Here is a 26,534-nt window from a genome sequence, read left to right on the forward strand (position 1 = left end):
GTAATTCGTAATTCGTAAATGTGAGTACAGTTCAGTGAATATAATATGCATTTGGTTTTCTGTCATAATCCCAACCGATGGCCTCTTATAATGAAATTTCCCATTCTCATTATTTTGAATAGGAAGTGAAACCTACAGTTAAAAAAAGAAAAAAAAAACAATGTTGACCACCTTTAGAGACTGTGATTAAATGATTACGTGAATAGATTTGGCGGTAAATGTGAATACACACATTTCTACACTGCTTATTTATGTTTCACGTAATATCGTAAATATGAAGTTTATCTTTTTTTTATTTTCCAAATCTCGTCAGTGCAGTAAATCTCGCGATATGGAAAAAATCCGGACGTCTTGAATGTGATGTTTACAAAAATCGGTAATTGTGACTTTACGGGATGAAAGTTTTAATATTGGCTAATCGTAACCCTTGATATTTTAGGTCACGCTATTAAGATAGACATATGCATACGCATGTTTATCAGTTGTTTGATAAATGTAGTGTTGTAGTATGTTTGTGAGACAAACAGCGAATGGATGTGCTCTCAGTAAATAAAAGGAGAAGAGCAAACTTTCCGAGGAGTCAGGAATGTAGCAGAAGCGTAATCGCCTCTTGCGTTAATATTTGGCTATGACTGTGTTAGCTTTCTATGCCTAAATAGTGTTGGTCTAATCGGAATCATCCAATGAAATCTTGGATTGCTGTTGCTTTTGAAGACATTCATTCAGCGGCGCTTTATAAATCATAAAACCGGAGATGACTACTAAAATCAAAGGTATGTTCATTTCCAGAAATTAGCCTGCTATGCTAACATCATCTTTTCTGTTGACCTCAATAACTTCTCCTCTTCAAATACAGTTGTGTTTAATTTAATTAATATAAATCAGTTGAACAGAAAAGGTGCTGCTGGTTTATTGTTAAGTACATGAATGTTGTGGGGAGCATTATTCGGTATTCTCTGCAGCGTTAACCCTGCTATAGGGTTAAAGTCGCCCCTATGCTACACAGCGTTGTTTGAAGATTAATTTGTAACATAAATCAACTTTATTCGCATGAAATTTGCCCTGAAGTGCAGTGAATCGTAATACGACCTCACTGGAATGAAATGTAAGCCCTACCTCACACACTTACACTTTAACATGGTCAAATATACGTGTTGTAAGACGCGAGCTTTCTTCATCTACTTATACATCATGATGGTGTTTGCAGTTTTTCAGTGAGACAATGGCCGGGTAGTTTGGTTTATTGATTATTTACCAAATATCAACTTTAGTTTTTTTCTTTTTTTTGGGGGGGGGGTGCAACAGATTAATGTATTCCCTGACAATATGATTAATACAGAACATAACATATGGTATGCATTTGCAGTAAAGTAATAAACAAGAATGTGAATAAAAAAGTGTAAAAGGAGTCCAAATGTTGGGGGAAAAGTCTCTCTGGAATTGCACAAACTACACTAAATTATTATATATAATAAACATTGTAAGTTGTTAAAGAGAACTGTAGGTGAATTTACTCCAAAATGAGATTTATTTCAGATCATTGTATCAGTAAACTATCAATAGTAAAATAGTACAAGCATCATTACTTGTGCTAATACTAATAATCACATAACATGAAATGAAAATGATACGGGGACCAGTCCGTGGAACCAGTTGTCGGTCATAGGACGGGGTTTTATTTGCAAACACGGTTTATAGTGTATTTACTTTGGTAAACAGACAAATGAGCAAATTAAATGTTATGTATGCTACAACAATCTAATGTGTCATTACTATGGCTTCTCCAGTTTGAACATCACAGACTGTTAATGCCTTTGTGGAACCATACTGCAGCTTTTCTTTTTTTTTTCTATGCTGTTCAAGGTTTTTTCGAGACCCAATGGTGTTTATTGTTCTTTCATTAATGCCCGGGCAAGCAATACACAAATTCTAATGGTGCTTTCTTGATTTTGATGTATTTCGATTCTAGTGGGGAAAGTCGGCTCTAAGAATAAGGAGGACGCTCCTTATGAGCTGGAGAGTCAATTTATTCTGAGGCTTCCTTCGGTGAGACTGCTGCACTTGCAGAAATGGATTGAAATTCAATTTGACTGCAAGTTTGAAATGATGTGGGCTCAGTTTTTCTTTTTTTTTTTTCCAGGAGTACGCCTCAACAGTAAGAAGGATTGCACAGTCGAGCAGTATGAACATGAAAGACAGACTCACCATCGAATTGCACCGTAAGCTGTTCCATCGGTAGTTGTAGCACTTGTGTGTGGTGTATGACCTGTGTGGCCTTACTCTTCAAACATGGATTTAATTGGATTTAAAATTCCTCTGAAATAGGACCTGTCACATTTATCTATTCAAAATCAAATTCAGAGAGTCTCACATTCAAATAAATTTTGGATGCACTGATATCTGCATGATAACACTGCTGATTTATTATGATATTTGTAATGTTTGCAATATTTGGCCAATTGGAATGTGCGGTTTTATTATTTTAGTTATTTTACGGTCTAATGGGGACTGACAACAAAACTACATTTATTACCAAGGTAATTATCTAGGTTACCCCTTTGTGTTTATGGAGCACGCTCTTTTAGTGCTGATTAACTCTCAAGAGAGTCACTGTAAACAGTGAAATAGGACTTTAAGGGTACGTTTACACATGACAAGTTTAGTTCAATTGCAACAAACCCTGATTCCATTGCTCAGCTAGTGCAGATCATTTGAAGAGGTGTGTACGCTGTCCTACGAACCTTGGTGCAAACAATCACCTTTAAAAGAACTCTGCTGCAGTTTGATTGAAATGTGAATGCAACACAGGATAAAGACGCACAGATGCACTGTACTTTTTAATTCAAAGCTTTCCTTGTACCTCTAAGCTTTAGAGTTTGGTAATGTACTGCAAATGTATGCATCTTATTCTCTGTTAGACGTGTTAGAAAACTGCATTTCTATACAACATCCTTTTTCAGCTCACGACACCCCTTCGACAATAATTTGTTTCTCTCTGTCCCTCTTACTTGTAGCTGATGGTCGTCATGGGATAGTTCGAGTCGACCGGGTTCCTCTGGCCTGCAAACTGGTGGATCTGCCTTGTATGATCGAGTCTCTCAAAACGGTAGACAAGAAGACATTCTACAAGACTGCTGATGTCTGCCAGGTAATCCCCTGCAGTGAGCTGAATTAGATAAAGGATGTCATCTCAATAGGATAGGATGATAGTGAGTACATTTTGCTAGGTAGATCAAGATCAGCCCTATGGTATATTTTTTATGGAGTGAAACTGATTTGAAACTAAAGTACAATTTTAACCCATACTTAATATATTTTCTCTTAGTTTTCTTGTTAATTATAATTTTGTAAAAGGTGCCTTTCAAAAGGGTAATCAGGAAGCATATTAGATGACTTATAATTCATCCACCTTTTTTTTTTTTTTTTTTTTTTTTTTTTTTTTTTTTTTGCATCCATAGATGCTGGTATGTACACTAGATGGAGACCTTTACCCTCCTTTGGAAGAGCCAACTGGCACTGACCCCAAGAACAAAAAGAAAGACAAAGACAAGGACAAGAAGTTTGTCTGGAATCATGGCAGTAAGTAGACAAATATCTGCTTGAAACAACCCTTTGACCTGTTTAGGCTGAAAATTTCAGAAGAAGTGGAGGCAGAATTTGCCTCCACAGCTGATCGACCCTTTTAGACATCTCTAACCTTGTTGTTTTGGTCCACAGTCACCTGCCCTCTGAAGAACACGCGCAAGCGCAGATTTCGGAAGACCGCAAAAAAGAAGGTTTTGGCATTTTCAGTTCCCCTTCAGCACTCCCTTCCCATTTCCCCCCCGTCCGTCTCGTTAGGATTTTGTTTGATGAGCCATGTCTTTCCGAGGCTCTCTTCCAACAAGACATTTACAATTCATAAAACAGCCACTGTGGTAAAAGTGAAAACCAAGATTTACATATAAATAAAGCCCTTCCATCTTAGTTGCCCCAAAGGCAGGCAAAAAAGCAATTTCACTGTTGCTTTGATCAAAGTGAAAGCGAGTGAGCTTGAGTACCACACTTCTACTCTGTCTTCTGAATAGATCTTCCCGAAGGTGCGGAACTGAGCCATATTGATTTGGCCCCTTCTGTTTTAATCGCTAATGTGCTTCCTGGAATGTGGCCAGCTGCTACCTTAGCATGAGTGTGTGTGTATGTGTGTGTGGTCGAGAAGGAACCTAATCTCTCCCTTTTTTTTTTTTTTCTGCAGTACATTGAATCTCCTGACGTTGAAAAGGAAGTGAAGAGATTGCTGAGCACAGATGCTGATGCTGTCAGTGTCCGTATCCTTTTAGACGCCCACAAATATTCAGAATATCCAGGTTGAAAATCCCAAAAGACAGGAAGATGGTATGTAACCAAGCAGGTTATCGCGTGTCTGCCACGTATCCAGAAAAATGGCACAATTTTTATGAAAAAAGAGCAGTCTAATTTATGGGTAATTATCCATGATGTGACATCTAGCCTGTAGCCATAACTGTAGTTTTAAGAAGAATCAAATGGTTCTGTTTAGTCTTTTAAGATAAACATTACCTCAGTCTAGTTCGGCTCCCAAAATAGGTTTATTCAAGGCCCAGCTGGATGTTCATACCTCCTGGCTGGATCACTTGACTCGACTTTAAAGCCTTTTAGAGAGAGACGTAGTGTGCAAAAACGTAATGAGTGCTCTAATGAAACTCTGAACTTGCCTGACAGAATAAGAGCACAGCAGGGCTGTTTTGTGTGACTGCTTGCTGTGTGTTAATTGACACGGACTGTTCATTATCATTGCTTAGTTGGTCACACTGAAACTAGATTCTAATTATAGTTTTAGGCTTTGCATACAACGGCAGACATGCACACCGCATGCTAACGAATATTACATTTGGTCCTTAAAAATCTCATTTAAAGGTGACATATTATGGGGGAAAAAAAATCCCTTTTTTTTTCTGTTCATTGGGTTTCTGAAGTCAGCGGCAAGTGTTAAACTCCCCCAAAACACAACCATGGCATTTATTTTTTAGCATCCCTTTGTTTGAAAGTTCCTCATTTAACGGGCCATACTGATTTTCATCTAAAAATGACGTCACTTGTCAAGTTTGCTCCACCTCCTCTGATCAGCCTTGAGCCCCGCCCACTCAAATACACACTGCGAGACGAAGAAAGCCAGCTTCTGTTCTGTTGCCAGCCTCGGGATATAAGAACCCAGCAGATAAACTATATTTGAGGGTACTGTTCCAGCAAGAGTTTGTAAAGACTGTATCTGCAGCAGCCACATTTCAATGGACTGTTTTAAGAACTTTGTCCGATTTAAGGCTGGACTGAGGAAGTTGTAGTTCCAACTCCCAGTGTCTGTATATTCGAGGGAACTGTAAATATCTGAGTAATAATTAGTCGGAGTTCATTTATTAATTTATTTTAGCAGTAGCTAATGCTAATGGCTTAGGTAATGACGATGGCGTACACCAACTTCTAAGAAGTTATTGCTGTGACTTTTTGAAAGATCAATGTTATTGTTATACCATCGCTTGTTTCTGGAAAATATGTACATCTCCAAGTACAATTGTTTAGTGGCGTTGATATGTACAAAACGTTTAAACGCAGTAATTAACGGCACACGAGCATTACTTCGAGTTAAAGGTCCACAAGCATTTTCTTCTTCAAGAGCAGCTTGTAGCACTCAGCCTGACTTGCACTGTGCTTAAACCAGCAGGTATTTTGACCAAAGCCTGTCTCATACATCTCAATAAGACCACAGAAAATCTGGTCAAATTGTTAAAAAGGTAAATAAATAAAAAGGGCATAATATGTCACCTTCAAGGAAGAGCCTAGCATAAAACATGAAGCCTTTTGGTGAAGGAACGGTGGAGGGAATCTTCAGGTTGTTGTCCATAACTCATGATGCTCAGGATGGGAAATTATTGCAGAGGATGAGTCTAAAGAAGCAGATCAACACGGCTCTCTGGCCAATCTCGACTCTTCACCTGGAACCTCGGGCCACAAGATGGGTCATGGCTCCTCTGGTAAATATTACTGAGCATACCATGAGATCCTCTTCTGACTTAAAGCCTTGAAAAGAGACGTACAATTGCATAGATACATATATCGAGAAGGCTGATGCTACGTTCTTAAGGCAATGATGCTGTTGAGATTTCAGAAATGCGAGTTCACCCATTACACGTTCATTTTTTTTCATAATCATTTGGAAATAACTTTTTCGGGTATAAAGATAAATGCATAACTGATTGAAGACATCAAGTCTGCACTCGCTTCAAAAAACATACACTGAATTGCCACCTCATGGTCGTGGTTGATGTTTATGCTTGAAAAATCATAATGACCGTGAAGTGAATAATCCAGTAAATCCTTTTGGGATCATTTTTACTCTTCCATGGCTTTCAAGTCTGCAGACTTAATATTCTCAACTATGTCAATGGTAACACACAAACGTATCACCGATAAGATAAAATTTTATGCTCTTTCAAGCCTGTAATATTTTCAAGTTACACAAATTTCTAGGTTAGGTTCTAGGTTCTAGAATGCGCCGCTGAGGGTGGCAGCATGTTGGAGTAGCTCTGTACCTCACATTGAGATTTTTCTTTTTTCTAAATTTCATTCCTGTTATTTCTTTGAAGAAATTGCATTTTTTGGACAACTGTTCCTTCCTGCCTTGGATGCTGTGCAGCTGGATTGATTTTTTTTTTTTTTTTCCCAATACTTTTGTATATTTTACTCTTTTGTTATGATGCATAACCATAGCAACAAGGTGGTTTACAACAGGGAGCAGCTGATTAACATTGGAAAAGCAGAAATAATTCGACAACTGAAGCCAGAAATCCCACTGGAATTGAAAAGGAGGCGTCGTGGATGCAGAGCAGGAGCAAAGAGGAGAGAAAGAAAGAAGAAGTTCAAACCATCTTTGCCATCTGTCATCATGGGCAATGTAAGATCGTTAGCTAACAAGTTGGATTAACTTCTAGCCTTGACAAGGACTCAGCAAGAATATTGGGAATGTAGCATTATGTGTTTTACTGAGAAAATGGCTACAGGATCATATCCCCGACTCCAGCGTCTCTCTGCCGGGCTTCCTGACTGTACGAGCAGATCGAGATTTAAAGAGTAGCAGGAAAAGGAAAGGGGGTGGATTGGCAGTGCTTGTCAACAACAGATGGTGTCACCCAGGACATGGCACTGTGAAGAGTTGTCTCTGCAGTCCTGACATTGAACTATTGGCAGTAAGTTTTCGTCCATATTATTTGCCAAGAGTTCACCAGTGTTGTTTTGGTGGCTGTTTACATTCCACCCTCAGCTGTTGCCGACACTGCATGTGATGTCATCAGTTCCGTTGTTGCTAAGATACAGACACAACACCCCAATTCTTTTGTGGCAATATCTGGTGATTTTAATCATGCCTCACTCTCTGCTACACTGCCAACTTTTCAACAGTTTGTCAGCTGCTCTACCAGAGAAAACAAGACATTGGATTTGTTTTACACAAATGTCAAGGATTCATACATTTCCAAATCAAGACCTCCCCTGGGTAAATCAGATCACAACCTTGTTTTTCTCTGTTGAGCATGTAAACCCCTTGTCCAGAGACTACCTGTCACAAAAAGGACTGTTAGAAAGTTGTCACAGGAAGCTGAAGAAGCCTTACAGGGTTGCTTTGATGCAACCGATTGGATTTCTCTTTGTAAGCCACATGGAGAGGACATTAATGCCATGACTGAGTAACACCATCCCCACCAGAACAGTGAGATGCTTCCCTAATAACAAACCCTGGATCACCAGTGAGCTAAAGGAACTATTGAACAAGAAAAAAAGAGCCTTTAGGGAGCGAGACAGGGAGTTACTGAGGAGTATACAGAAGCAGCTCAAAGTCAAGATCAGAGAGAGCAAGGAGGTGTAAAGAAAGAAGCTTGAGAGTAAACTGCAGGAACAATATCAGAGATGTGTGGTCAGGAATGAAGAAGATCACAGGCCTCAAGCAGAGGGAGGATCGGATGGATGGAAGTCTGGACAGAGCAAATGAGCTGAACACATTCTTCAACAGGTTCAGTTCAGGAACAAGCTCACCATCCTCCCCTCCTGTTCCCAGCCAAAGAGACATCCCACCCTCCTCTGACTCACAGCTTTCCTGTAACATCTCCACCTCCACCTCAGTCATGGATTCTTCTGCTTCCACTAGTTTGTCTTCAACCCAATCAGGAGATGCTGCTGTCCCCTTTGCCTCCCCCTCCCACTTTTCTGTTTCTAGAAGTCGAAGAGGCAGTTGGAGAGACTGAACCGGAACAAGGCTGCAGGTCCAGATGGTGTCAGCCCACGAGTCCCGAAGGCCTGTGCAGAGCAGCTCTGTGGGATTCTGCAACACCTTTTCAACCTTAGCTTGACCCAAGAGAAGGTACCACTGTTGTGGAAGACATCCTGTCTGGTTCCGGTACCAAAGAAAAGTCATCCTTCAGTCATCAATGACTACAGACCTGTTGCCCTGACATCCCACATCATGAAGGTCCTGGAGAGACTCCTGTTGACCCACCTGTGTAAGCAAACCAGCACATTTCAGGACCCCCTGCAGTTTGCTTATCGTCATGGAGTTGGAGTTGAAGACGCTATCATACACCTGCTTCAACAAACCCACTGTCATCTGGACAAAGCAGGCAGCACTGTGAGGACCATGTTCTTTGATTTCTCCAGTGCATTTAACACAATCCAGCCTGATCTGCTTCGTCTGAAACTCCAGAAGACTCAGGTGGAGGCCTCAACAATCACCTGGATTAATGACTACCTGACAAACAGACCACAGTTTGTCAGACTAAAGAATTGTGTGTCTAACTAGGTGATCAGCAGCACAGGAGCACCACAGGGGACTGTACTCTCACCATTCCTTTTCACTCTGTACACTTCAGACTTCCAGTACAAGTCAGACTCCTGTCATCTACAGAAATATTCAGATGACTCTGCAGTTGTCGGGTGTATCAGAGATGGACAAGAAGCTGAGTACAGAGAGCTGGTGGACCGCTTTGTGGCATGGTGTGGGAACAATCATCTCATCTTGAATGTTAACAAAACAAAGGAGATGATTGTAGATTTCAGGAGAAACGGGGTCAGATCAAACCCTGTTTCCATCATGGGAGAAGAAGTGGAGGTGGTTGAGGAATATAAATACCTTGGTGTTCATGTGGACAACAGACTGGACTGGAGACACAACAGTGAAGCCATCTACAAGAAAGGACAGAGCAGACTGTACTTCTTGAGGAAGCTAAGGTCCTTCAAGGTTTGCAGCAAGATGTTGCAGATATTCTACAAGTCTGTTGTTGAGAGCGTCATTTCCTCTGGCGTCATCAGTTGCGGCAGCAGCATCAGAACCAGGGACCTAAAAAGACTCAACAACCTGATAAGGAAGGCTGGTTCTGTTCTGGGGACGACTGTGGAACCTCTGGAGACAATAATGCAAAGAAGGATTTTGCATAAAATCAAGAGAATTATGGACAACCCTGAACATCCTCTCCATGAGACTGTTATGGGAAAACGGAGTCTCTTCAGTCAAAGGCTTCTTCAGTTTGGATGCAAAACGGACCGCTACAGGAAATCTTTCCTGCCCACAGCCATCAGCATCTATAATAACTCCTTGATTTAATTGAGTTACATCAACATTTAATTTCCCTCTGGGATAAATAAAGTATTTTTGAATTGAATTGAAACAAAAATATATATTTTTTTAACGGTAAATGGTTCACACTTTTACTGCACCTTTTGACCTTATTTAGCTTCTAAAAAAAGCACTTTTACAACATTTTAGCCACTCGCACAGACACCTCATAAAGCTTCCTAATATTTTATTACGTTTGCACTCTCGACAATTACACACCAATGAGGATATCAGGCCAGCACGGAGTTCAGTGTCTTTCCCGATGACTCTTTGACAAGTTGCACGGGCTGGGGATCAAGCCAGTGGTTTTCCAATTGGAAGGCAACCCGCTCAATATTTTAATTACGGTTGTAATTAAAGTATTGATGAACGTAAGGGAAAAGTTAATGATTTGCAATTAAAGCCAGAGGTTTAACCTGTCGGCTAGCTTTTGTTTCATATTTATGGTTTCTTCAAGGGACTTTTTCATTAGGTTCTACCAGAAAGCCCTCAGATTTCAGGCGGCTGTTTTCAAGCAGTAGTTTTTTTTTTTTTTTTTTTTTTTTTCAAAGGCTTTTTCAAACATCATCTTAGATCTGAATGGTTTGATATGGATCCCTAAAGATGTGTTCAGACTCAGTTGGATATTGCACTTCATACAAAATAATCTTCTTTGTGACAAACCATCGCACAAAACTATCTAAACGTTTTCAAACATGTCTTTTGCAATCTGTTTATTTTATTTTCGATTTGCTTCTATACCAACTGCAACCAATTTACATGTTCAGTTTTACTAGCTGAGAATATATTTCTGGAGTTCGAGCTGTTACAAACCTAGACGAGTGCTCTAAAGTCTCGTCATCTTCGATCTTCGTGTCCTTGATGATAACGTTAATGCGCTCTCCTTGTTTCAGTCCAGCATGATGAACTGAGGGAGATCTTCAACGACATCAGCAGCTCCAGCGAGGATGAGGAGGATGACGGGGACCGGCAGGAGGACGAGTACCTCAATATCATCGACACAGAGGACGAGGTGGTGCGACAGCTCCAAGACAACCTCAACGAGTCGGATTCTGCTCAGCATGAAAACGACAGAAACAACCAGATAGGTGAGAGGACCTCAGGGTTTCTGAGCAGGACGTCACTATTTTACAGGTTCACTCAAAACTGTCGATGGTGTGACTGTCTCATTGAAGTGGTATACTTGTGATAAAGTGACCTTTATCAAAGATAAATGCCATGTACATGTTGGTTCAAGCTCGTCAATTGTTGGTTGGACAAAACGTTTTCTCAACATCACTTTCAGTGATACAAACAAGTGTCATTTTTGATAATTAAACTAAGGATCGAGATTCACTCCTATTGTTATATGTTCTTATTATGAGCTGAAGATGTATGTCCCTATAGTTGGACGGGAAGGTTTTAATGCACCTGGAATACATATTTTGCCACATTTAAAAAAAATTATTATTACTTTAGTGAATGTCTACTTACTCCTAGATGTGATTTGTGTTACCTTCAAATAACCCACATATCCAGCTGGATACTGGATCAAGCACTTGCAGCATCAGATTAGGCAGTCCTTTATGCTGCTGTGCTTGCAAGTCACACCTCTGGTGAATATCAAGTCGCAGCTACAAAGTTGCACCTAGGTGCTGAAGACAGTCCCACGTGAAATTCAAATCAAATCACCCTCAGATATTTGTCAAAGCAGAGGTCGAAAATAAACAAAGCCAGGTTTCTGGACTTTAAACGAGATCTGAATTCTCCAGGTCAGACATCAAAAGCCGTCATATAAATAGCCCCTTTGCATGAATACGCGTACCGTGCTCTTGCCCACTGAGATGAGCACCCTGACAGCTCTCGGCTCTCCTCCTCAACGAACCGGGCTGACAGGTGTTGTAACTCAGTGTGCAACTCAGACAGCTGTCTGGTCTGACAGCACAGCCTCCTTATCTGCATACACAGAACTGTCAGTCAGCAACACTCCTGGTCAGCTCCACGTTAGCATTCGAGCAGAGCCTTTACCAGTACTCCACAGGCAGGCCCGTGTTTCCAGCGGCAGCGCGGATTCGTAAGTAATGATTCTGCAGGTTTCCTTACTGCTTAATTTTGCATCAAAGAATTGAACACCAGTAGGAGGAAAAAGCGAACGGATTAGTTCAGGATTTAGTTTGAAAGATAGTAGGTGGTGGCAGAGCCACAGGTTGGCGTGACACAGTCGGATTTAATGATAATTCGTGTCGGGCCCAGAACAGTGATTTAGTTGGGTCTTTTAGAGCATCATCCTGCTGCTGCACCATCTCTTAAATGTGCCGACTGTCCCCATGAGCTAAAATTTGTCCGGCTGGAGGGGAAGCGTCTTCGTTGTGAAGCAAGCTAAGGTGCACATCTTGTCCCGGAGGTTTTGTTAATGTATGGCTTCTTTCAAATGATGGCACATCTTCATCTCTCTCTAATCTTTTCTTTCGACTCTTCGCTGCGCATGAAGGCAGAAACATAAATGTTTTTTTTTTTTACAGCTGTCCTAACACACAAACCACCTGCTTTTTCCTCTGCAGTTATGGAGTATCAGGTGCAGATTAACAGCGTTAAGGCCAAGCTTCAGGAAACCCGCGCCCGGAAGAAACAGCAGGAGGAGCTCATCATGAAAGTGGAGAACCAGGCCCTCAAAGTAAGCAGAAAATGCAGACTTATCTTTTTCTTTTTTTCTAAACATCAGTCAGAAACTAGGTCTGCATGTGAAGAAATATTAACGAGTACATGCAGATGAGCTTGGAGGCAAACATCTTCATGCAGCAAAAATTCCCTGCAGTGATATGAAATCTAAAAAAACAGCTGATTACACACATTGTCGGAGGCTTTTATTTTTCCCCTCTGTATTTTATTACTTTGAATATTACATCTCCCCCGGCAGCTATTCACTGTATAAGCACTGTCATGCACGAACAATTGCATGAAAATTCATTCTTCTGTCCAGCACTCTTTAGCGAACACTTTACAATGAGTGGGACATGAGCAGACATGGTGCTCTTTTTTTTTTTTTTTTATGTTGCCATTTAGAGCCCTTATTTCTTGGTGTTTTGGGACCGTTAAAGCCTCATCTCTAGTCGTTATTATCACAGTCGCGTGGAAAAGGTCATCTGTCTCTGACTGGCGTCCCGAGTGGCCTTTCTGTCAGTGAGAAGAGCAGCGCGGGCAGACACATTTCAAGCTATCACAATTTAATGAGGCTCAGCGTGTCGACTTGTACAAATCATGTTTGTCTGTCTCCTCTTGCAGAACCGCTTCCAAGCCTTGTTGGATGAGATTATTCAGCAGGAAGAGCAGGAGATGGAGCAGGTAAATACCTCTTTTGTGAATCCTGAGCGTTGGAGCTCTTGGAGTCGTCTACAGCTCTCAGCACTTTCGGTGAAGGCTAAACAGATAGCATTGTGCGTGCTATGTTTTTTTTTTTTTTTTTTTTTTTCAAACCCAACAGTTTTCTTATCTAAAATGATCTTAATGTTTCACTCAAGTGAAATTTCATTCGTCAAAAGCTACCAGCAGATTGCTTTTTCCCCACTATAGCTTAGTGAACTCCCATTGTCTTCGATTATTGATACAAGAAGACATGTTAATCATCATCCATTTACCCTGCAATTACACCCAGGGGCTGCTGGGTATCAATCACACTCTCTGTTTTGTGCTCCGACAGTTGGCCTCTCTGCAGGAGCAGCTGGACTCACTGATCGAGAAGTGACCAGCAGGGGGCAGTCTCATGTCATCTTCAGCCACACATCATTAGGAGGATCCAGGGAGGAGGCAGCCTTTATTAGCGTACTTGCTGTGTCATTCCTCTCAGTTTTAACTGCATACTGGTTTCTGTGCTAAAAGTGACAATTTTTATGACGCCAACAAAATTTACTGCAACTCACTGCACAATTGCGCATGGTTGGCCCCCGAGGGTGAATATCGCCTGTTTTGTTCATCATCTTAAAACCAACTTTGTCTTCACCATTTTTGTTTTTCACTTTGTGTATGAAAAATAAATTCTTGTAAAAGAAACACGTGTAAATTATCATATGTGGGTTGCACGAGAACAGTTTCTTCAAGTTTTTTGGGTTTTTTTTCCTGCTGAGTGCGTTGCGTCCTGTTTACTAAACTAAATTGATCAGTTTCAGTTATGCTTCAATTAGTCATTAAAATCTTTTTATTCAACGTTACACTTGGACAAACAGTGTTTCAGTTAGTGGGATGAAATGAACTACCACTTACTGGTACGGGTAATGATTGTCGCTCTGTTGGTACTGTTGAATCTCACTGAATACTTTCCTCGGAATAATATGATACGAAATAGGACCCTATTACATTATGCATACCTGTATGCATTTGCTTTGCAAAGAAGCAGTGAAAAGAGCTGAATTCTTGCCAATTAAACAGATCTTTCAAAATGTCTGAAACAAAATATTTGATTTTAGTTACTATTGTCATAACTAAGAATGACAGGTGTTCTTATTCAGCTTATTTAAATGGAGAAAAGTATTTATAGTGCTTGTTCTTTGCGTCATACTAAATAAGGACAGAATAAACCCCAGATATGGTAACGTACTGTCAACTGTTGTTATTTTTTATCAACATACCTAAGGTAACTATTATTTGTACAGCACCTTTTAAAAAGTGGGTTACAAAATATTTGAAAATAATTTAAAAAACAAGTGGAGCTAAAACAATGTCAAATTTACACTGGTTTTATGATAAAAATATGTCTTAAGGAGGGATTTAAAAGAGATTACTGATTCTGCTGTCCTGATCTCTTCAGGCAGCTCCCTCCACAGCTTTGGTGCTCTGTCACCTCTGGTTTCTGCTTGAGGACGTTGAAGTTTGCACATACTTGTGTAACACCAAGAGGTCAGATATGTAGCGGCGAGAGGTTTTTAGGAGCCTGAAAAGTCAGCAATAAAACAATGGCCTTGTTTTTCATTGAATTATTATTATTTCATGGTAACTCGAGGGACTATATCTCTAATTATGTGAAATTACATTTATATTTAATCTTAAATCTTGAAAGTAAGTCCATGGAGGAGAACCTGAGACATTAACACATTTAAAAAGAGAAACAGGTGGCTGCATGTTTACGAATCTCGGCGCTTCTGAAAAAATGTTTCTGGACAGATGGAACACGAGTATTTTAGTAAGACACTTCAGCTTTACGTTCACAGGGGAAATAATTAGCATCTCTCCAAAAAGGAAGATTTGTTGACACATGAAGAAGGCTCAGCCGTGTTATGGGGTTACTTGTCAAGTCTGGCAGAGGCAGCTTCAAGTCTGTGCTCGACACACTGAAATCAGAAGGTTATGAAAACACTGTAGTGCAAAATACCCTGTCCAGTGTCAGCTTCAGGTCATGGTTAATAACCAGAAACACATCTAAAACCATTCAAGAGAGTTGGAACCATTCTGAAGCTCCCTGCTATGTCGTGATCTTAATTCAATTGAAAATCCATGAAAAGACTTTCAGTTGAATTGAACCACTGGACTAAACTACCAAGTGGTTCCAGAGATTACAAAAAAATTGCTTTATTGCCGTGATTGCCTCAAAACGGGTGTGCAACAAAATATGAGGTTATGGGTCCCAGTTGTTTGTCTGTTACAATAAAATAAAAGCAAGCTTGCTGTAGAAAAGTGAGTTGCTTTAATAGTTTTAGGTCATTTCAGAGAAAAGCCTGTTGCTTTTTTAAAAAATTGAATGGAATTAATGAAACAGACGTTTCCCACATCTGTATCTAGTCATTTCTTCCAAGACATATGTATATATATATATATATATATATATATATATATGTATGTGACAGTATGATTTTCAAATATATATATATTTCCCAATAATTTATTTAATTTCCACACAATTGACAACTTGCAGTTTTTCTATGTGATGGCCTTGTGCATCAAAATCAGAACTTTTTCTTTGAGTATTCAGTCGCAACCTGTTCAGATCAGAGCTGAAATTAGTAGCAATTAACGATCTCATCATTCTAATGTTTAAATATATATTTAGTAAGAGATCATTTAAATGTGTCAAACAAGAAAATAATTATGAGCAGCTTTTCACAATTAGCTGACAATTTATAAACTGTACAATTCATCAGGAGGTCAAAAAAATAACTAGAAGAGTCATCAATAATCAAAGCTCTCACAGCAAACATGCAGCAGTCTCTTAGTCCATACCATGAAGGGCTGTGCAGGCCTGTGGTCAGACATCTGCATTATAAAATACATCAAACCATCAGAGTGCTGCACTTCCAGAATGATCTTTTGTTGTTCAAGAGTGAGCTGGACCTTTCTCAGCCACATGATTCTGGACTCTTCTTCTCCTTCCTGAAGGGCTTGCCCGAGCAATCGTAGGCTGGGCAAGGGATTAGCTGCACAGATTAAAGTGGCCATCTCCAAACCCTGCCTAATCCTGCCATCTGTCAGAGAGCAGCAAAGCAGCCAAGACACTCTCAGCTAGGCCAATTAGAAAGGCAGAAGAGCACAGTCAACGAGGGAAAAAGAAATCTCGAAAACAGACAATCTTTTTTGGTTGGTGTTACTTTAATCAGAGTCACAATGGAGGAGACATACCTTCTCAACCATCCAGGAGTTAAGAAGAAAATTCTGTCTGGAGGCACAGGACCACTGCCTCACTTCCCACCTGGCACAAAGGTATCCCAAACCTGGACCTAAGTGAAACTAGATATTAAGAGGGACGATATGTAGAAATGGATCCCTGTATGATTCTGATTGTGGAAAATTGTTTGTAATTTGTCTTTTTTTTACGAGTGTTGGGCACCTCAATTAGATTCCCTTAAATTATTCATAAGGTGAGGAAATTTATTCTGTATCATGCTCACATGCACAGAGCAAACATTTGGTCAACCAAATTGCAACATGCTTTTTTGGCCCAGGTTCTGGACCCACTGATCCTCTTGGTCTCCAACTTTTTCCCTTCCTTCTTACATCCAGCCATATGGCACTGAGCCTGGACACCGTGACAAATATTTTCCATGACAATGCCAGCAATAATTTCAATTCACCTGTATGTGTGCGTGTCTTTGTGTGTCTGTGTGTTCCTGTGCCGTTGAGGTGATTCCCAAATGCTCACACAGTTATCAGACTTTTTCTATCATACACAGTCTGTCAGGTTATAAATAGGATGGATCCAACATGATTTTACAGTCAGGGTGTCCAAGGCGTTGTGAGTCTGTCACGTACACACAAACAGATGGGAGGCATAATCAAAATCTGCACGTCTGTGTTGCTTGAAAAGTTTCTGGACTTTAGTTAAGTGGTCCTTATAATAAATAATAATTCAAGGTAAACACAAGAAACTTGTGCTAAAGAAAAAATGGACCAGACTCCGTGAATAATTCCCTATAATCCCTATGTAGACCAGTGAGCAGTGCCGACCAACATGTCATTAGGATCATCAGGTGGGAACCTCCTAAAGTATAATCCATAAAGTATAATGATGGCAAGATAAACGAAGACAGCCTAAAAAGGAAATTGTACATTTTAACCACTACAGACCATCTAACTTAAAATGGATATATTCAGTTTTAATCCACACAATATTATATTACATACATACGTACATATGTAGATATATACATATATCTACATACATATTAATGCAATCCCCCACTGTATGTCACTTACATTGAGCAAGTATAGATGTTCATTCAGCTATTTTTTTGCATCACGAATACGTGTCTTCTGAAAAGTCCTTTGAGTTATCGCAGCGAAAGAAAAAATGATCTAGAATAATCTTTGGTGGTTAGACACTGATGAGCAGTGATGAGCCATTGAGCCCTGCATTAAGATAGGAGATACGGGAACAAACCCCACCCCCGAAGGCTAGAATCTGGAGGTGGTGGAGTTAGGAGATGGCTGGGTCAGTGGAAGAGGAGGAGGTGGGTTAGGGTTGCAAGAAAGATCTTCTCAAAGGCAAAGTGACAGAACTGTAACAACATACGAAGAACCAGGGCTTAAGCCTGATTTGCGAAGAGAAATCAGGCACGAAGATCACTTGATGAGAGAAGTGATGCAGAAATTGAGGATGGAATTATTTTGACTGTGTGGGAACGCAGAAGTGATGAGAAGAATAGGCTTACAGGAATGGGCCATATTCATCTCAAAAGGGTAGAGATCTTCCTTACTGAACTTGCTCTGAAGCTTCTCTAATGGAGAATAAAGGAACAGATGTGCTATGAAAAGATTTCAAATGTCCTTGATTTTTTTTTTTTTTTTACAAACCGATGTTTTCAGTAATGCATGGACAAAGAGTAGAAATGATCAAGATTAATTATGTTTTTACTTATTCATTTATAGCATAGTTTGTTAAAAACTACACGTGGCTACTCTCATGAGTCTCATGAAGTGGCCACTGAGGATGATGTGCTTCATTAATCTCCGTTCTTTGAATCTTTCTGTTCCCCACACTCTTTTGGTATCCAAGCTGATGTTCAATTTCCAGACGCTGTTGGACGACTTTGAGCGTACAGTCATCGATGACAGTCGACTGGCTGGCAGACCAGCTGAGATCTTTGTCGGAAAGATGTTCAAGATGGAAGTGTGGGAAACCCTGCTGACATCTATGAGGGTTGGAGAGGTGGCTGAATTCTGGTGTGACGCCGTTGTGAGTGAGACTGCAATAACATGTTTCTAAGATAGCAGGCCCCTGACAGGTCCCAATAAGTCTTTGTGAGTTTGGAAGGCAAGTCGAACTCCTCATGCCGATGCACATGAGTCAGCCTTTTGCAGCCTCCCACATGCTCTGTATATAAACAGGGCAATCTGTTAAGCAGTTTTTTTTTTTCCTTTTGAAGAACGATGTCATTTTCAAGTAAAATTGGGCTACTTCATGTGTTTTCCTTGTAGAATTGATTGGCACAGCCCCACAGAATGTTATCACGATTAAGTGCTGTATGTTTTACCTTAGACCCTATGATTCAGGTTTCTGTTGATGTACAAATCCTGCAGCACACAGGCCTGTACCCCATTGTGTCCAAGGCAATGAGACTGATTGCCCAAGGGAAAGACCCTCATGAGGGCCAGAGACATATGTGTGGCATGGGAAACATGTTCAACTATCACTCCACTGGTTTCCCAGAGCTCGACGAGATAATGAGAACTCCTCAACCACTGATATTCATCATGGAGCTGTTGCAGGTGAGCGCCACTGTGACAACATCGAACGTCATTGTTGATAGCCCTGAGGTGCAAAACACACAGCAAGAAAACGGAGGACATGCCAACATTTCAGAAAAGAAAAGAATAGCTATATATATTTTGTTGTTGAGATGTTTTTCTGAAATGCTGCTGTGTCTTCTTTGTTCTTTTGTGTTCTGCTGTTTTGTGAAATTTAGTTATGCGTTCTTTTATCTCCATCTTTTTTTTTTAAATTGGTGTTTTCTGTCTTGACAAGGCAGCATGGTTTCTGGTTCTTTATGCGCTTAATGAAATCCTGCTGTTCTTTGAATTGTATTGTAGCGTTTCCTCAAATTATGCTAAGTTTTTGTTCCTCAGGGCCACCGTTGAAGAAGAAGAAAAATAGAAGACACTTCTTACACTTCAGCTGTCTCCAAATTCTTTTCAATAAAAAGCTTCTTTTATACAACTGAGACCTGTTGTCTCATAAAATGCACTGACCGAACTGACGGCAAACAGTTCCAGTTTCTGTCTGAAATATTCAGCTTTGAAATGATAAATGATCTGGTACAAACTTGAAACTCACTAGGGGTCCAGCTGCAGTAGGGGTAGTAAATTAAATCTGTACTGTATTTTTCATTTACAGGAGTTGACAGCTTTGCAGTATTAGAAGACTTTGGATCTTTAACTCAAGTAAAAAGATCTATACCATAAACAGAACATGAAGAAGCACCGTTGAGTAAGAGCCTACTTAAAGTGCTATGGAACCTCTGAATGACAGTTATTTTGATTATAGTATTTTGTGCAACCTAATTACAATAAAAAAACATTAAATTAGTGGAAAATAGCACTTTCAAAGACTAAAAGAAAATGGGATTCTTCTCTCTAGTTTTATTGCAAATCAAAACTACATCTTGCAATAATCTCAGGAGGAAGTTATGCAACTTCCATCTCGAGCTGCTCAGTTCCATACCTGAAAACAGCAGGAATGTGTTAATATTAATCATATTTGCAAGATTTTTGTGAAATGATGTCAAATCAAACTCTTTCAAACTATAGCTTCGGAATAAACAAAAAGTTTCCATCTGTGGTGTAATCAAGAACAGTATAAAGTATGAAAAATACAATTCTGTGAGCATGCATTTCGGCTCTTTTTGCTGTTATAATTCTTTGTATCTTATAATCTTTGTTCACCTCCATCATTGTTCACCTCCCACCTGCTGCTTCCAGGTAGGAGATCCCTTGTCCTACCAGAGAGAGTCGTGGATGATGGAAAAAGATGAGAAGCTGCAGACGGTGCCGATTCTCCACATGCAGGGCAACTCTCTGGTCAAGCAGAAAGACTTTAGAAAGGCTGCGAGCAAGTACAAAGAGGCCATCCTGCTGTTGAAAACAGTCCAGTCCAGGGTGAGTGAAGGATGAGGCTAGAAAAGTGGAATTGAGGGAGCTTAATAGCTGCTGTACAAGTCTGTGAATGTTTTAGCTTGTTTTTTCTTTCTCCCATAATTTTTTAGGTTTTTGGGACATCCAGCATGTGCTTCTCCAGGGGGAGATCACTATTTTTCCTGTTTTCCTCAGATACACTGTGTCCCTGCTCACAGGCAGTTGGGTGGGAGGGCTGACAAAGGCAAGAGATGGGAAAGCATCTCAGGATTGTCTAGGATGAGAGGGAGTGAAGGGAAGCTGTGTATGAAATATTTTGATAAGAGAGCATTAAGGATTATTTTACGGTAGATGAATTTAAGGCAGCTTTAGTTCAATTCATATGTTTGATGTTGAAGGCATACAGGTAGTTGGCCATTGTTTAAAGAGCGAGGAAAGCTTTATTGACCTAGAAAGATTTTCTTTGGTATCTTCCAGTTTCTCAAAGACAAATCTTGTGTGAATTAGTATGAAAATATTTAAACTGACTGAATGAATCTAAATGATTAGAATATGTGTTGAAGCTGCTAAGCAACAGCAGCACCACGAACATGCCTTTGTTCTTCCATCTCTGTGTGTAGGAGATGCCGGGTGATGTGGACTACATAAACTTGGGTCGAATGATTGTCCCCCTGGAGTTGAACTACTGCCAGTGTATGTTGGAGCTGGAGGAGTACTATGAAGTCATAGAGCACACCACCGAACTGCTGGAGAAGCACAAAGGTAAAAGGCAAATGCCAGGAGATGTTTGACTACGAGGGTTTATTCTGATAAAGATCATCTGCTTTTTTCAGTGAAAAGCTTCTGTAGAAGCTATAGCCAATGCTTTAAGCCACTGAGGTGTTTAGCTATTAAAACCTAGTTGACGCGCTTGGACCATAGCATCACGGATGAATGAGTACCCTGTTGCCTTTGAGTTTGATACAAACAAATTCGTTTATTTCGCCTCTCGTGGTCTAAATCACGTCTCATGATTACATCCGTACGGAGCACAAAATGTTGCTGCACAGGTCAAAAACTGTTTGTTGTCCGGAAACACCTGACGAGCCCCCAAACACATACAATATGCTGACCCGCCAATCACAATCCGACAATTAGACAACAATTAACAGATCTGCTCTTACAGCTTCTTTTGATGAACTTTTCTGGGAAGATGTGTTACATCAGACTTTATTTCACTCTTTTGTCACCTGACTTCACACTTACACGGTGGCATCACTCGATCAAACCTCAGTGGTGGGCAGCTGCGTTGAAATGGCCATGGTTAATCTTGTGCATTGAGGTGGATTAATGTGCGAGGTTATTATTCTCTCATTTTACCCGCAGAGATGCAAAGCAGCAAAATATACCATGTCTTCACATCCCTCAAACTTCAAGGCTTCTGCCAAGAAAATACTATGAACTTTCTATTAAGGAGGAAGAAAAAATATCATATTTTCAGCTTTTGTTATTCATGCTTGAGTTATTATTGTTTTCAAATGAATCAAATAAGTTATTTTAATGCTTTAAAATTCTAGGAAATCTCCATTATGGGACAAATATGTTGTTGGCTTTAAGATTTATGGATTGTTTTTGCATATTACAATCCTGACAACATGGGTGAGTTTTCTTTATAAAAGGGCATTTCTGAAAGCTATTCTCACAGGTAAACAGAGATTTGGAGCACAGATTTTCTCTAAAAACACAGGTATCATTCTGTCTTCATGTTTATAGAGGCCATCAAAAACAAATTTTCATGCAAGACATTTTGACATTTAAGTAGATGGCAAGATTATAGACAGGTAAGACAGTTCTTACTGCAGATAGACCAGGATAATCTTGGCTACTAGTAGCCTAGGTCTTTTTAAAAATGCATAAAAATTGAACTGCATACCCAAATGTTTAATATCTAGCTATTTTTGTCTAGTAAACATCAGTTTATGTAGCTGTAAAAAATATTGAGACAAGGGCCATGGTTCATATACCCTTAAATAAGATATTTCACCTAAAGTAATATGCAGGAGAAAAATAACCGAGATATCTGTCTGCAATATTGTATCAGGGTGTACCTCTCTGCTGTGCATTAGCTGTGCTTTCTAGTGAATGAGAAGTAAAAAGCAAACTCACTCTCTCACACTTACACAGTATCATCAGCGTGACATGGCAACTCACAGGCGTCCAACCCTTATACAGAAACCTTTGAGACATTCTACTATTTCTCAGCCAGAGTGGTAATTGTAGAAGTATGTAGCCAAAATCATATCACACATGTTCTTTTTATTATAAGTGTAAGGTGATTTTGTCAGATGTTATATATATATATATATATATCAGAACAGCAGCCTCGCAATGCTTTCAATTGGACTGCAACTGAATATTTAGTCTTAATGATTTGCTTTTAAAGGGATAGTTTGCCTCTTTTGACATGAAGCTGTATGACATCCCATACTAGCAATATTATTTATGAACATTTTCATACCTCCTGCTGCGTACTGTGAGCTGAGTTCCAGCCTCGTTTTGGCGTTGCTGAAGGTAGTCCCGCTAGTTGGCTGGGCCCACAAAAATAAAGCGTTTTGCTTCTCAAAACAATATGCGTTCAAAAGAGTAACACATTTGCATCACAAAATCGTACATCTAGAAAAAGTCAGACCTCACAATCGCTTGGCGCTATTTTCTCTCTATCTTCATATCACTACGGGCTGTGTAGACCGTGCAGACCGAAGTGCAGACCAAGCAGTCCCCTGCTTCCGAGCAGTAAACACCGTATCAGGCGCGGCAGGTGGCAATCACGGAGTGATACAAGAGAGAGAAAATAGCACCAAGCAATTGTGAGGTCTGACTTTTTCCTGCACAACGGTTTTGTGCGAACTATCCCTTTAAGTCACAATTTCAGACTTATTTTGCTGCCTGACAACTAAAACAAAAAATGTGTACTTGAGAGCAGCTTTATTTTGAATTTGAATAACTTCCATAGCTACTCCCTGCACTCACATAACATAAACATAAATTGAGCATGAGAGGAGCAAACATATGTAAATAGTTGGAATAATGCACAATTCATATGTGATATAATGATTCCATGTTTTTTTAATCTATGTGTAACATTATCTAACAACATAGCCTCTATTATTTCTAACAGACTTTAGCTAATTAACAGAAATAAATGGCAACATTAGATTTGAAGCAGAAATGCCCAGCTGTTGCGATAATAGTTAATTTTGCTCAAGATACGTCTTGTAATATATATATTTATATATATGTGTGAAGAAACATCTTATGGACATGCAAATGAATTAAAAAGACTACCCAGTGGATTGCTTATCCATGTCTGTCCTTAAGAAAGGCTGGCTGTAGTTAGCTTAGCTTAGCTTAGCATAAAAATAGCAGCTAGTGGAAGCAGCTAGCTTGACTGTTAAGCTTGTTGTAGCATCCCTCAGCTGTGGATTGTTGTTTGTCACAGCCCCAGTTTTCTTGTCAAACTTGTGTAAACAAAGCAAACAGCAGTGTTTCCTTAAAACTGCTCTTTATAATCAATGAAGTGCTGCAGATTATGAACAGAGACGGTTATTTTTGGACAAAAAGCTGTAAAAAAAAAAAGCCAGTTCTGGCTGTAGCCTACAGCAGTAGCTGCTGGATGTTAGGCTGTAGCTCTGTCTTCAGTGAGTGTGTGGGAGGACATGGGGTTGACATTACTCAGGGTTTTACAGCTGGAGCAGCCCTGGGAATTGTACTGTCATACCCATGGCTACTCATACAATCCTTGAAGAGCCTCACACGCTGGCACAGCCTCTACTTCAGAGCCTCATGAATTATGCCCCTCAGCCTGAGACAAAATCCACTGAGGCAGTCCTCTACACTCTATTCCTCAGCCTGGGTTTTCAGTTTTACAGTATATTTGTCTGATTGTGTGTTTGTATGTGTACTCCCATCCCTCTTTGCATGGTGATAAATCTGTTAAGACAGACAATGTTATAACATTGAGGGGATGAAAAGACAGTCCCTGTAGTAATTTGTCACATTTCAGAATCAATAGGCCTACTTGTTTTTAGGGTTCAGATTAAAGTAAGGCTTATGTGATTTATGATTAAAAAACTATTTTAAGTCTCCAGGACAATAGAATCATGTCAATGTAAGTCATCTAAGGCAATGGAAACATGAATATCAGTGTTACAAGACACATGTTAATTGTGAATGAGCATTAAAAGGTTTCTCTTCAGGTCCAATTTAAACGGATGACAAAAGTTTGCAGCCCTCTTCTTAATGTTTAAAAGAATCAAGCGCTGTTACACCCTTTACTACTTTTTCAGTGTCTTCAGAACCCCTTTCCTAGTCTTCTTCGAGCTATAGCCTTAATTTTGTTTGTTTTCACACTTTTATCAGTATCTCGTCTCCCCTTTACATGCATTCTTCTTGTTGTTCATCCTGTCATCAGTGGCATGTTCAGTGGCTGCTTCTGTTTCATCCCTCCAACACAGCTGTTCTTTGGAAAGGCTGCTCGCTGCAGTGTCTCTGGCTTTTGCCAGAGGCAAGAATGAAATCTGTTTAACTGTTGGCTGAATGGAAAAATAGCACAGACAGAAATTAAATGCTGAGGAACAGAGAACCATGTGTGGGCATCTAGAATATAGACAAAAAGAGGCACTGCAGTGTATGTGCATGCCCACTCATTTTCCATTTTGGGAAGTTGAATTATTCGCTGCTAGATAAGAAGATAGCGATGAGTTTCATGCCTGATAAACTTGAGGCAAAGCTGCATATTACCTTAGTTCTACCCTTGGTAACAAATTCCACCAACACGTCTAAAGCTACTACAGAGAACAATATGTTTAGTTCCTTCAGTTCACACAAAAGGTCAACGTGTGAAACAACAATACAATTTTCAGTAGGGTTTTCTGTGGAGAAGTTCATTTCATTAACATTAACCCCCCCCCCCCCCCCCCCATGTTTCTAATCTAAGTGTGAAGCTAAGATAACTTTGAATATAACAAGACATAAGTGATATAAATACTTGTGCATAAACGTATACTGCAAACTGTCTGCTTTACAAAGGTATGGATTCCACAGGCAGAACAAATTTATTGTTCAGACATACATGTACAGAAACTAAGAACAAAAAATGAAGTAAGGATTTTCGTTGGTTTACGTGTGTCTCTGTTTCTCAGACTGCGTGAAGGGGTATTACAAGAGAGCCAAAGCTCACGCTGCTGTGTGGGATGAAAAGGAGGCCCGGAGAGACTTCAACAAGGTGGCCCAGCTGGACATCACTCTGGCATCGCTTGTCCATCGAGAGCTGAAGGCCCTATCGGAGCGCATGAAGGAGAAGTACTGGGAGGAGAAGGAGCTGTACTGGAACAAGCTCGAGAAACAGGAGGAAAAAAATGAAGAGCAGGAGGAAGAAGCAGAGCACGAAGAGGAGGAGGAGGAGGAGGAGGAGAAAGTAAAAGGCAAACAAGAAGAACTTGAAAGTGTAAAGACTGTGACTAGAGATGTGGGAGAAGAAAATGGCTCCTCTCCACTTATGTGTGCTGAAGTCCAAAAAATGGAACTTGAAGAAATGAGGGTTGCACCATCTGAGGAAATCCCAGACGAGGAAAGCTGCTCTACAATCAGTCTAAACACTTGTGATAAAACAGAGGGAAAGGACTGGCAACAGATGTTACGATTGGTGATGCTGCTGCAGAATGAAGGCAACTTCCTCATTAAAGAAAACCGATTTCAAGAAGCTTTCATCAAGTTCGAGGAGGCTTTGAAATATGTGGATTTACTACAAAACAAGGTACGTTTAAGGGTTTGGAGAGTGCCTCTGTAATCATGTAAATAAAGCTTCTTGTGATGCAGATGTCCAGATGAACACCTGGATAGATTCTTGCCAACACCATTTTAGTCCATTTAGGAAGGAATAGCCAGACATGCCGAAAAGTAATTTACAAAAGGACGATGGCTTGTGAATAATAATCGTGTTATTATCTCCTTTGATTTTGTTGAAGAGCAGCTGTGGTAATGTAGGTATGCTAACAAAGAGAGAAGCAGAGAAAGGGTGCTAAAAATAATATCTATCCACAGAGATATCACTGTCACAGCCCTCACTTGTTCTCCTTTAAGTCCCTCCTCTGCCACACCTCACTGTCTAACTCTCCAGTGCAGATGACTCTGCTCTTCTTGTCAATCAATCCCCGTTAATTTTTTTTCTCCTCTCCTCTACATCAGATCTTCTGCATCATTCCTCCCAGCCTTTTATAACATTGTCTTTCCCAATTCTACGTTTGTTTGATCTTTTCAACATTTCCTCCGTCATCTCAACCCTCCTTATTCACTCTGTTTTCTCATCAGGTGG

General features: G+C 40.0%; 1 protein-coding gene across 1 annotated transcript; it reads left to right on the forward strand.

The window, feature by feature from the left end:
- Positions 1 to 437: 437 nt before the first annotated feature.
- taf7 (TAF7 RNA polymerase II, TATA box binding protein (TBP)-associated factor) lies at positions 438 to 14,228 on the forward strand. The gene is made up of 12 exons (XM_075481696.1): positions 438 to 773; positions 1,970 to 2,046; positions 2,141 to 2,219; positions 3,015 to 3,148; positions 3,459 to 3,579; positions 3,718 to 3,776; positions 4,235 to 4,307; positions 5,913 to 6,026; positions 10,546 to 10,740; positions 12,193 to 12,305; positions 12,914 to 12,973; positions 13,329 to 14,228. The coding sequence occupies exons 1-12, from the start codon at positions 755 to 757 to the stop codon at positions 13,371 to 13,373; spliced, it is 1,089 nt and encodes a 362-aa protein (XP_075337811.1). The 5' UTR covers positions 438 to 754; the 3' UTR covers positions 13,374 to 14,228.
- The last annotated feature ends 12,306 nt before the right edge of the window (positions 14,229 to 26,534 follow it).

The sequence above is a fragment of the Odontesthes bonariensis genome, chromosome 13 (genome assembly GCF_027942865.1).
Source record: "Odontesthes bonariensis isolate fOdoBon6 chromosome 13, fOdoBon6.hap1, whole genome shotgun sequence".
NCBI lineage: Eukaryota > Metazoa > Chordata > Actinopteri > Atheriniformes > Atherinopsidae > Odontesthes > Odontesthes bonariensis.

What these genes read in the sequence shown, in the direction of transcription:
- taf7 (XM_075481696.1), top strand. An exon ending in AGACTGCTGATGTCTGCCAG is followed by an intron (nt 3,149 to 3,458) that starts GTAATCCCCTGC and finishes TTGCATCCATAG; the next exon opens with ATGCTGGTATGTACACTAGA. An exon ending in TGGAGAACCAGGCCCTCAAA is followed by an intron (nt 12,306 to 12,913) that starts GTAAGCAGAAAA and finishes CTCCTCTTGCAG; the next exon opens with AACCGCTTCCAAGCCTTGTT.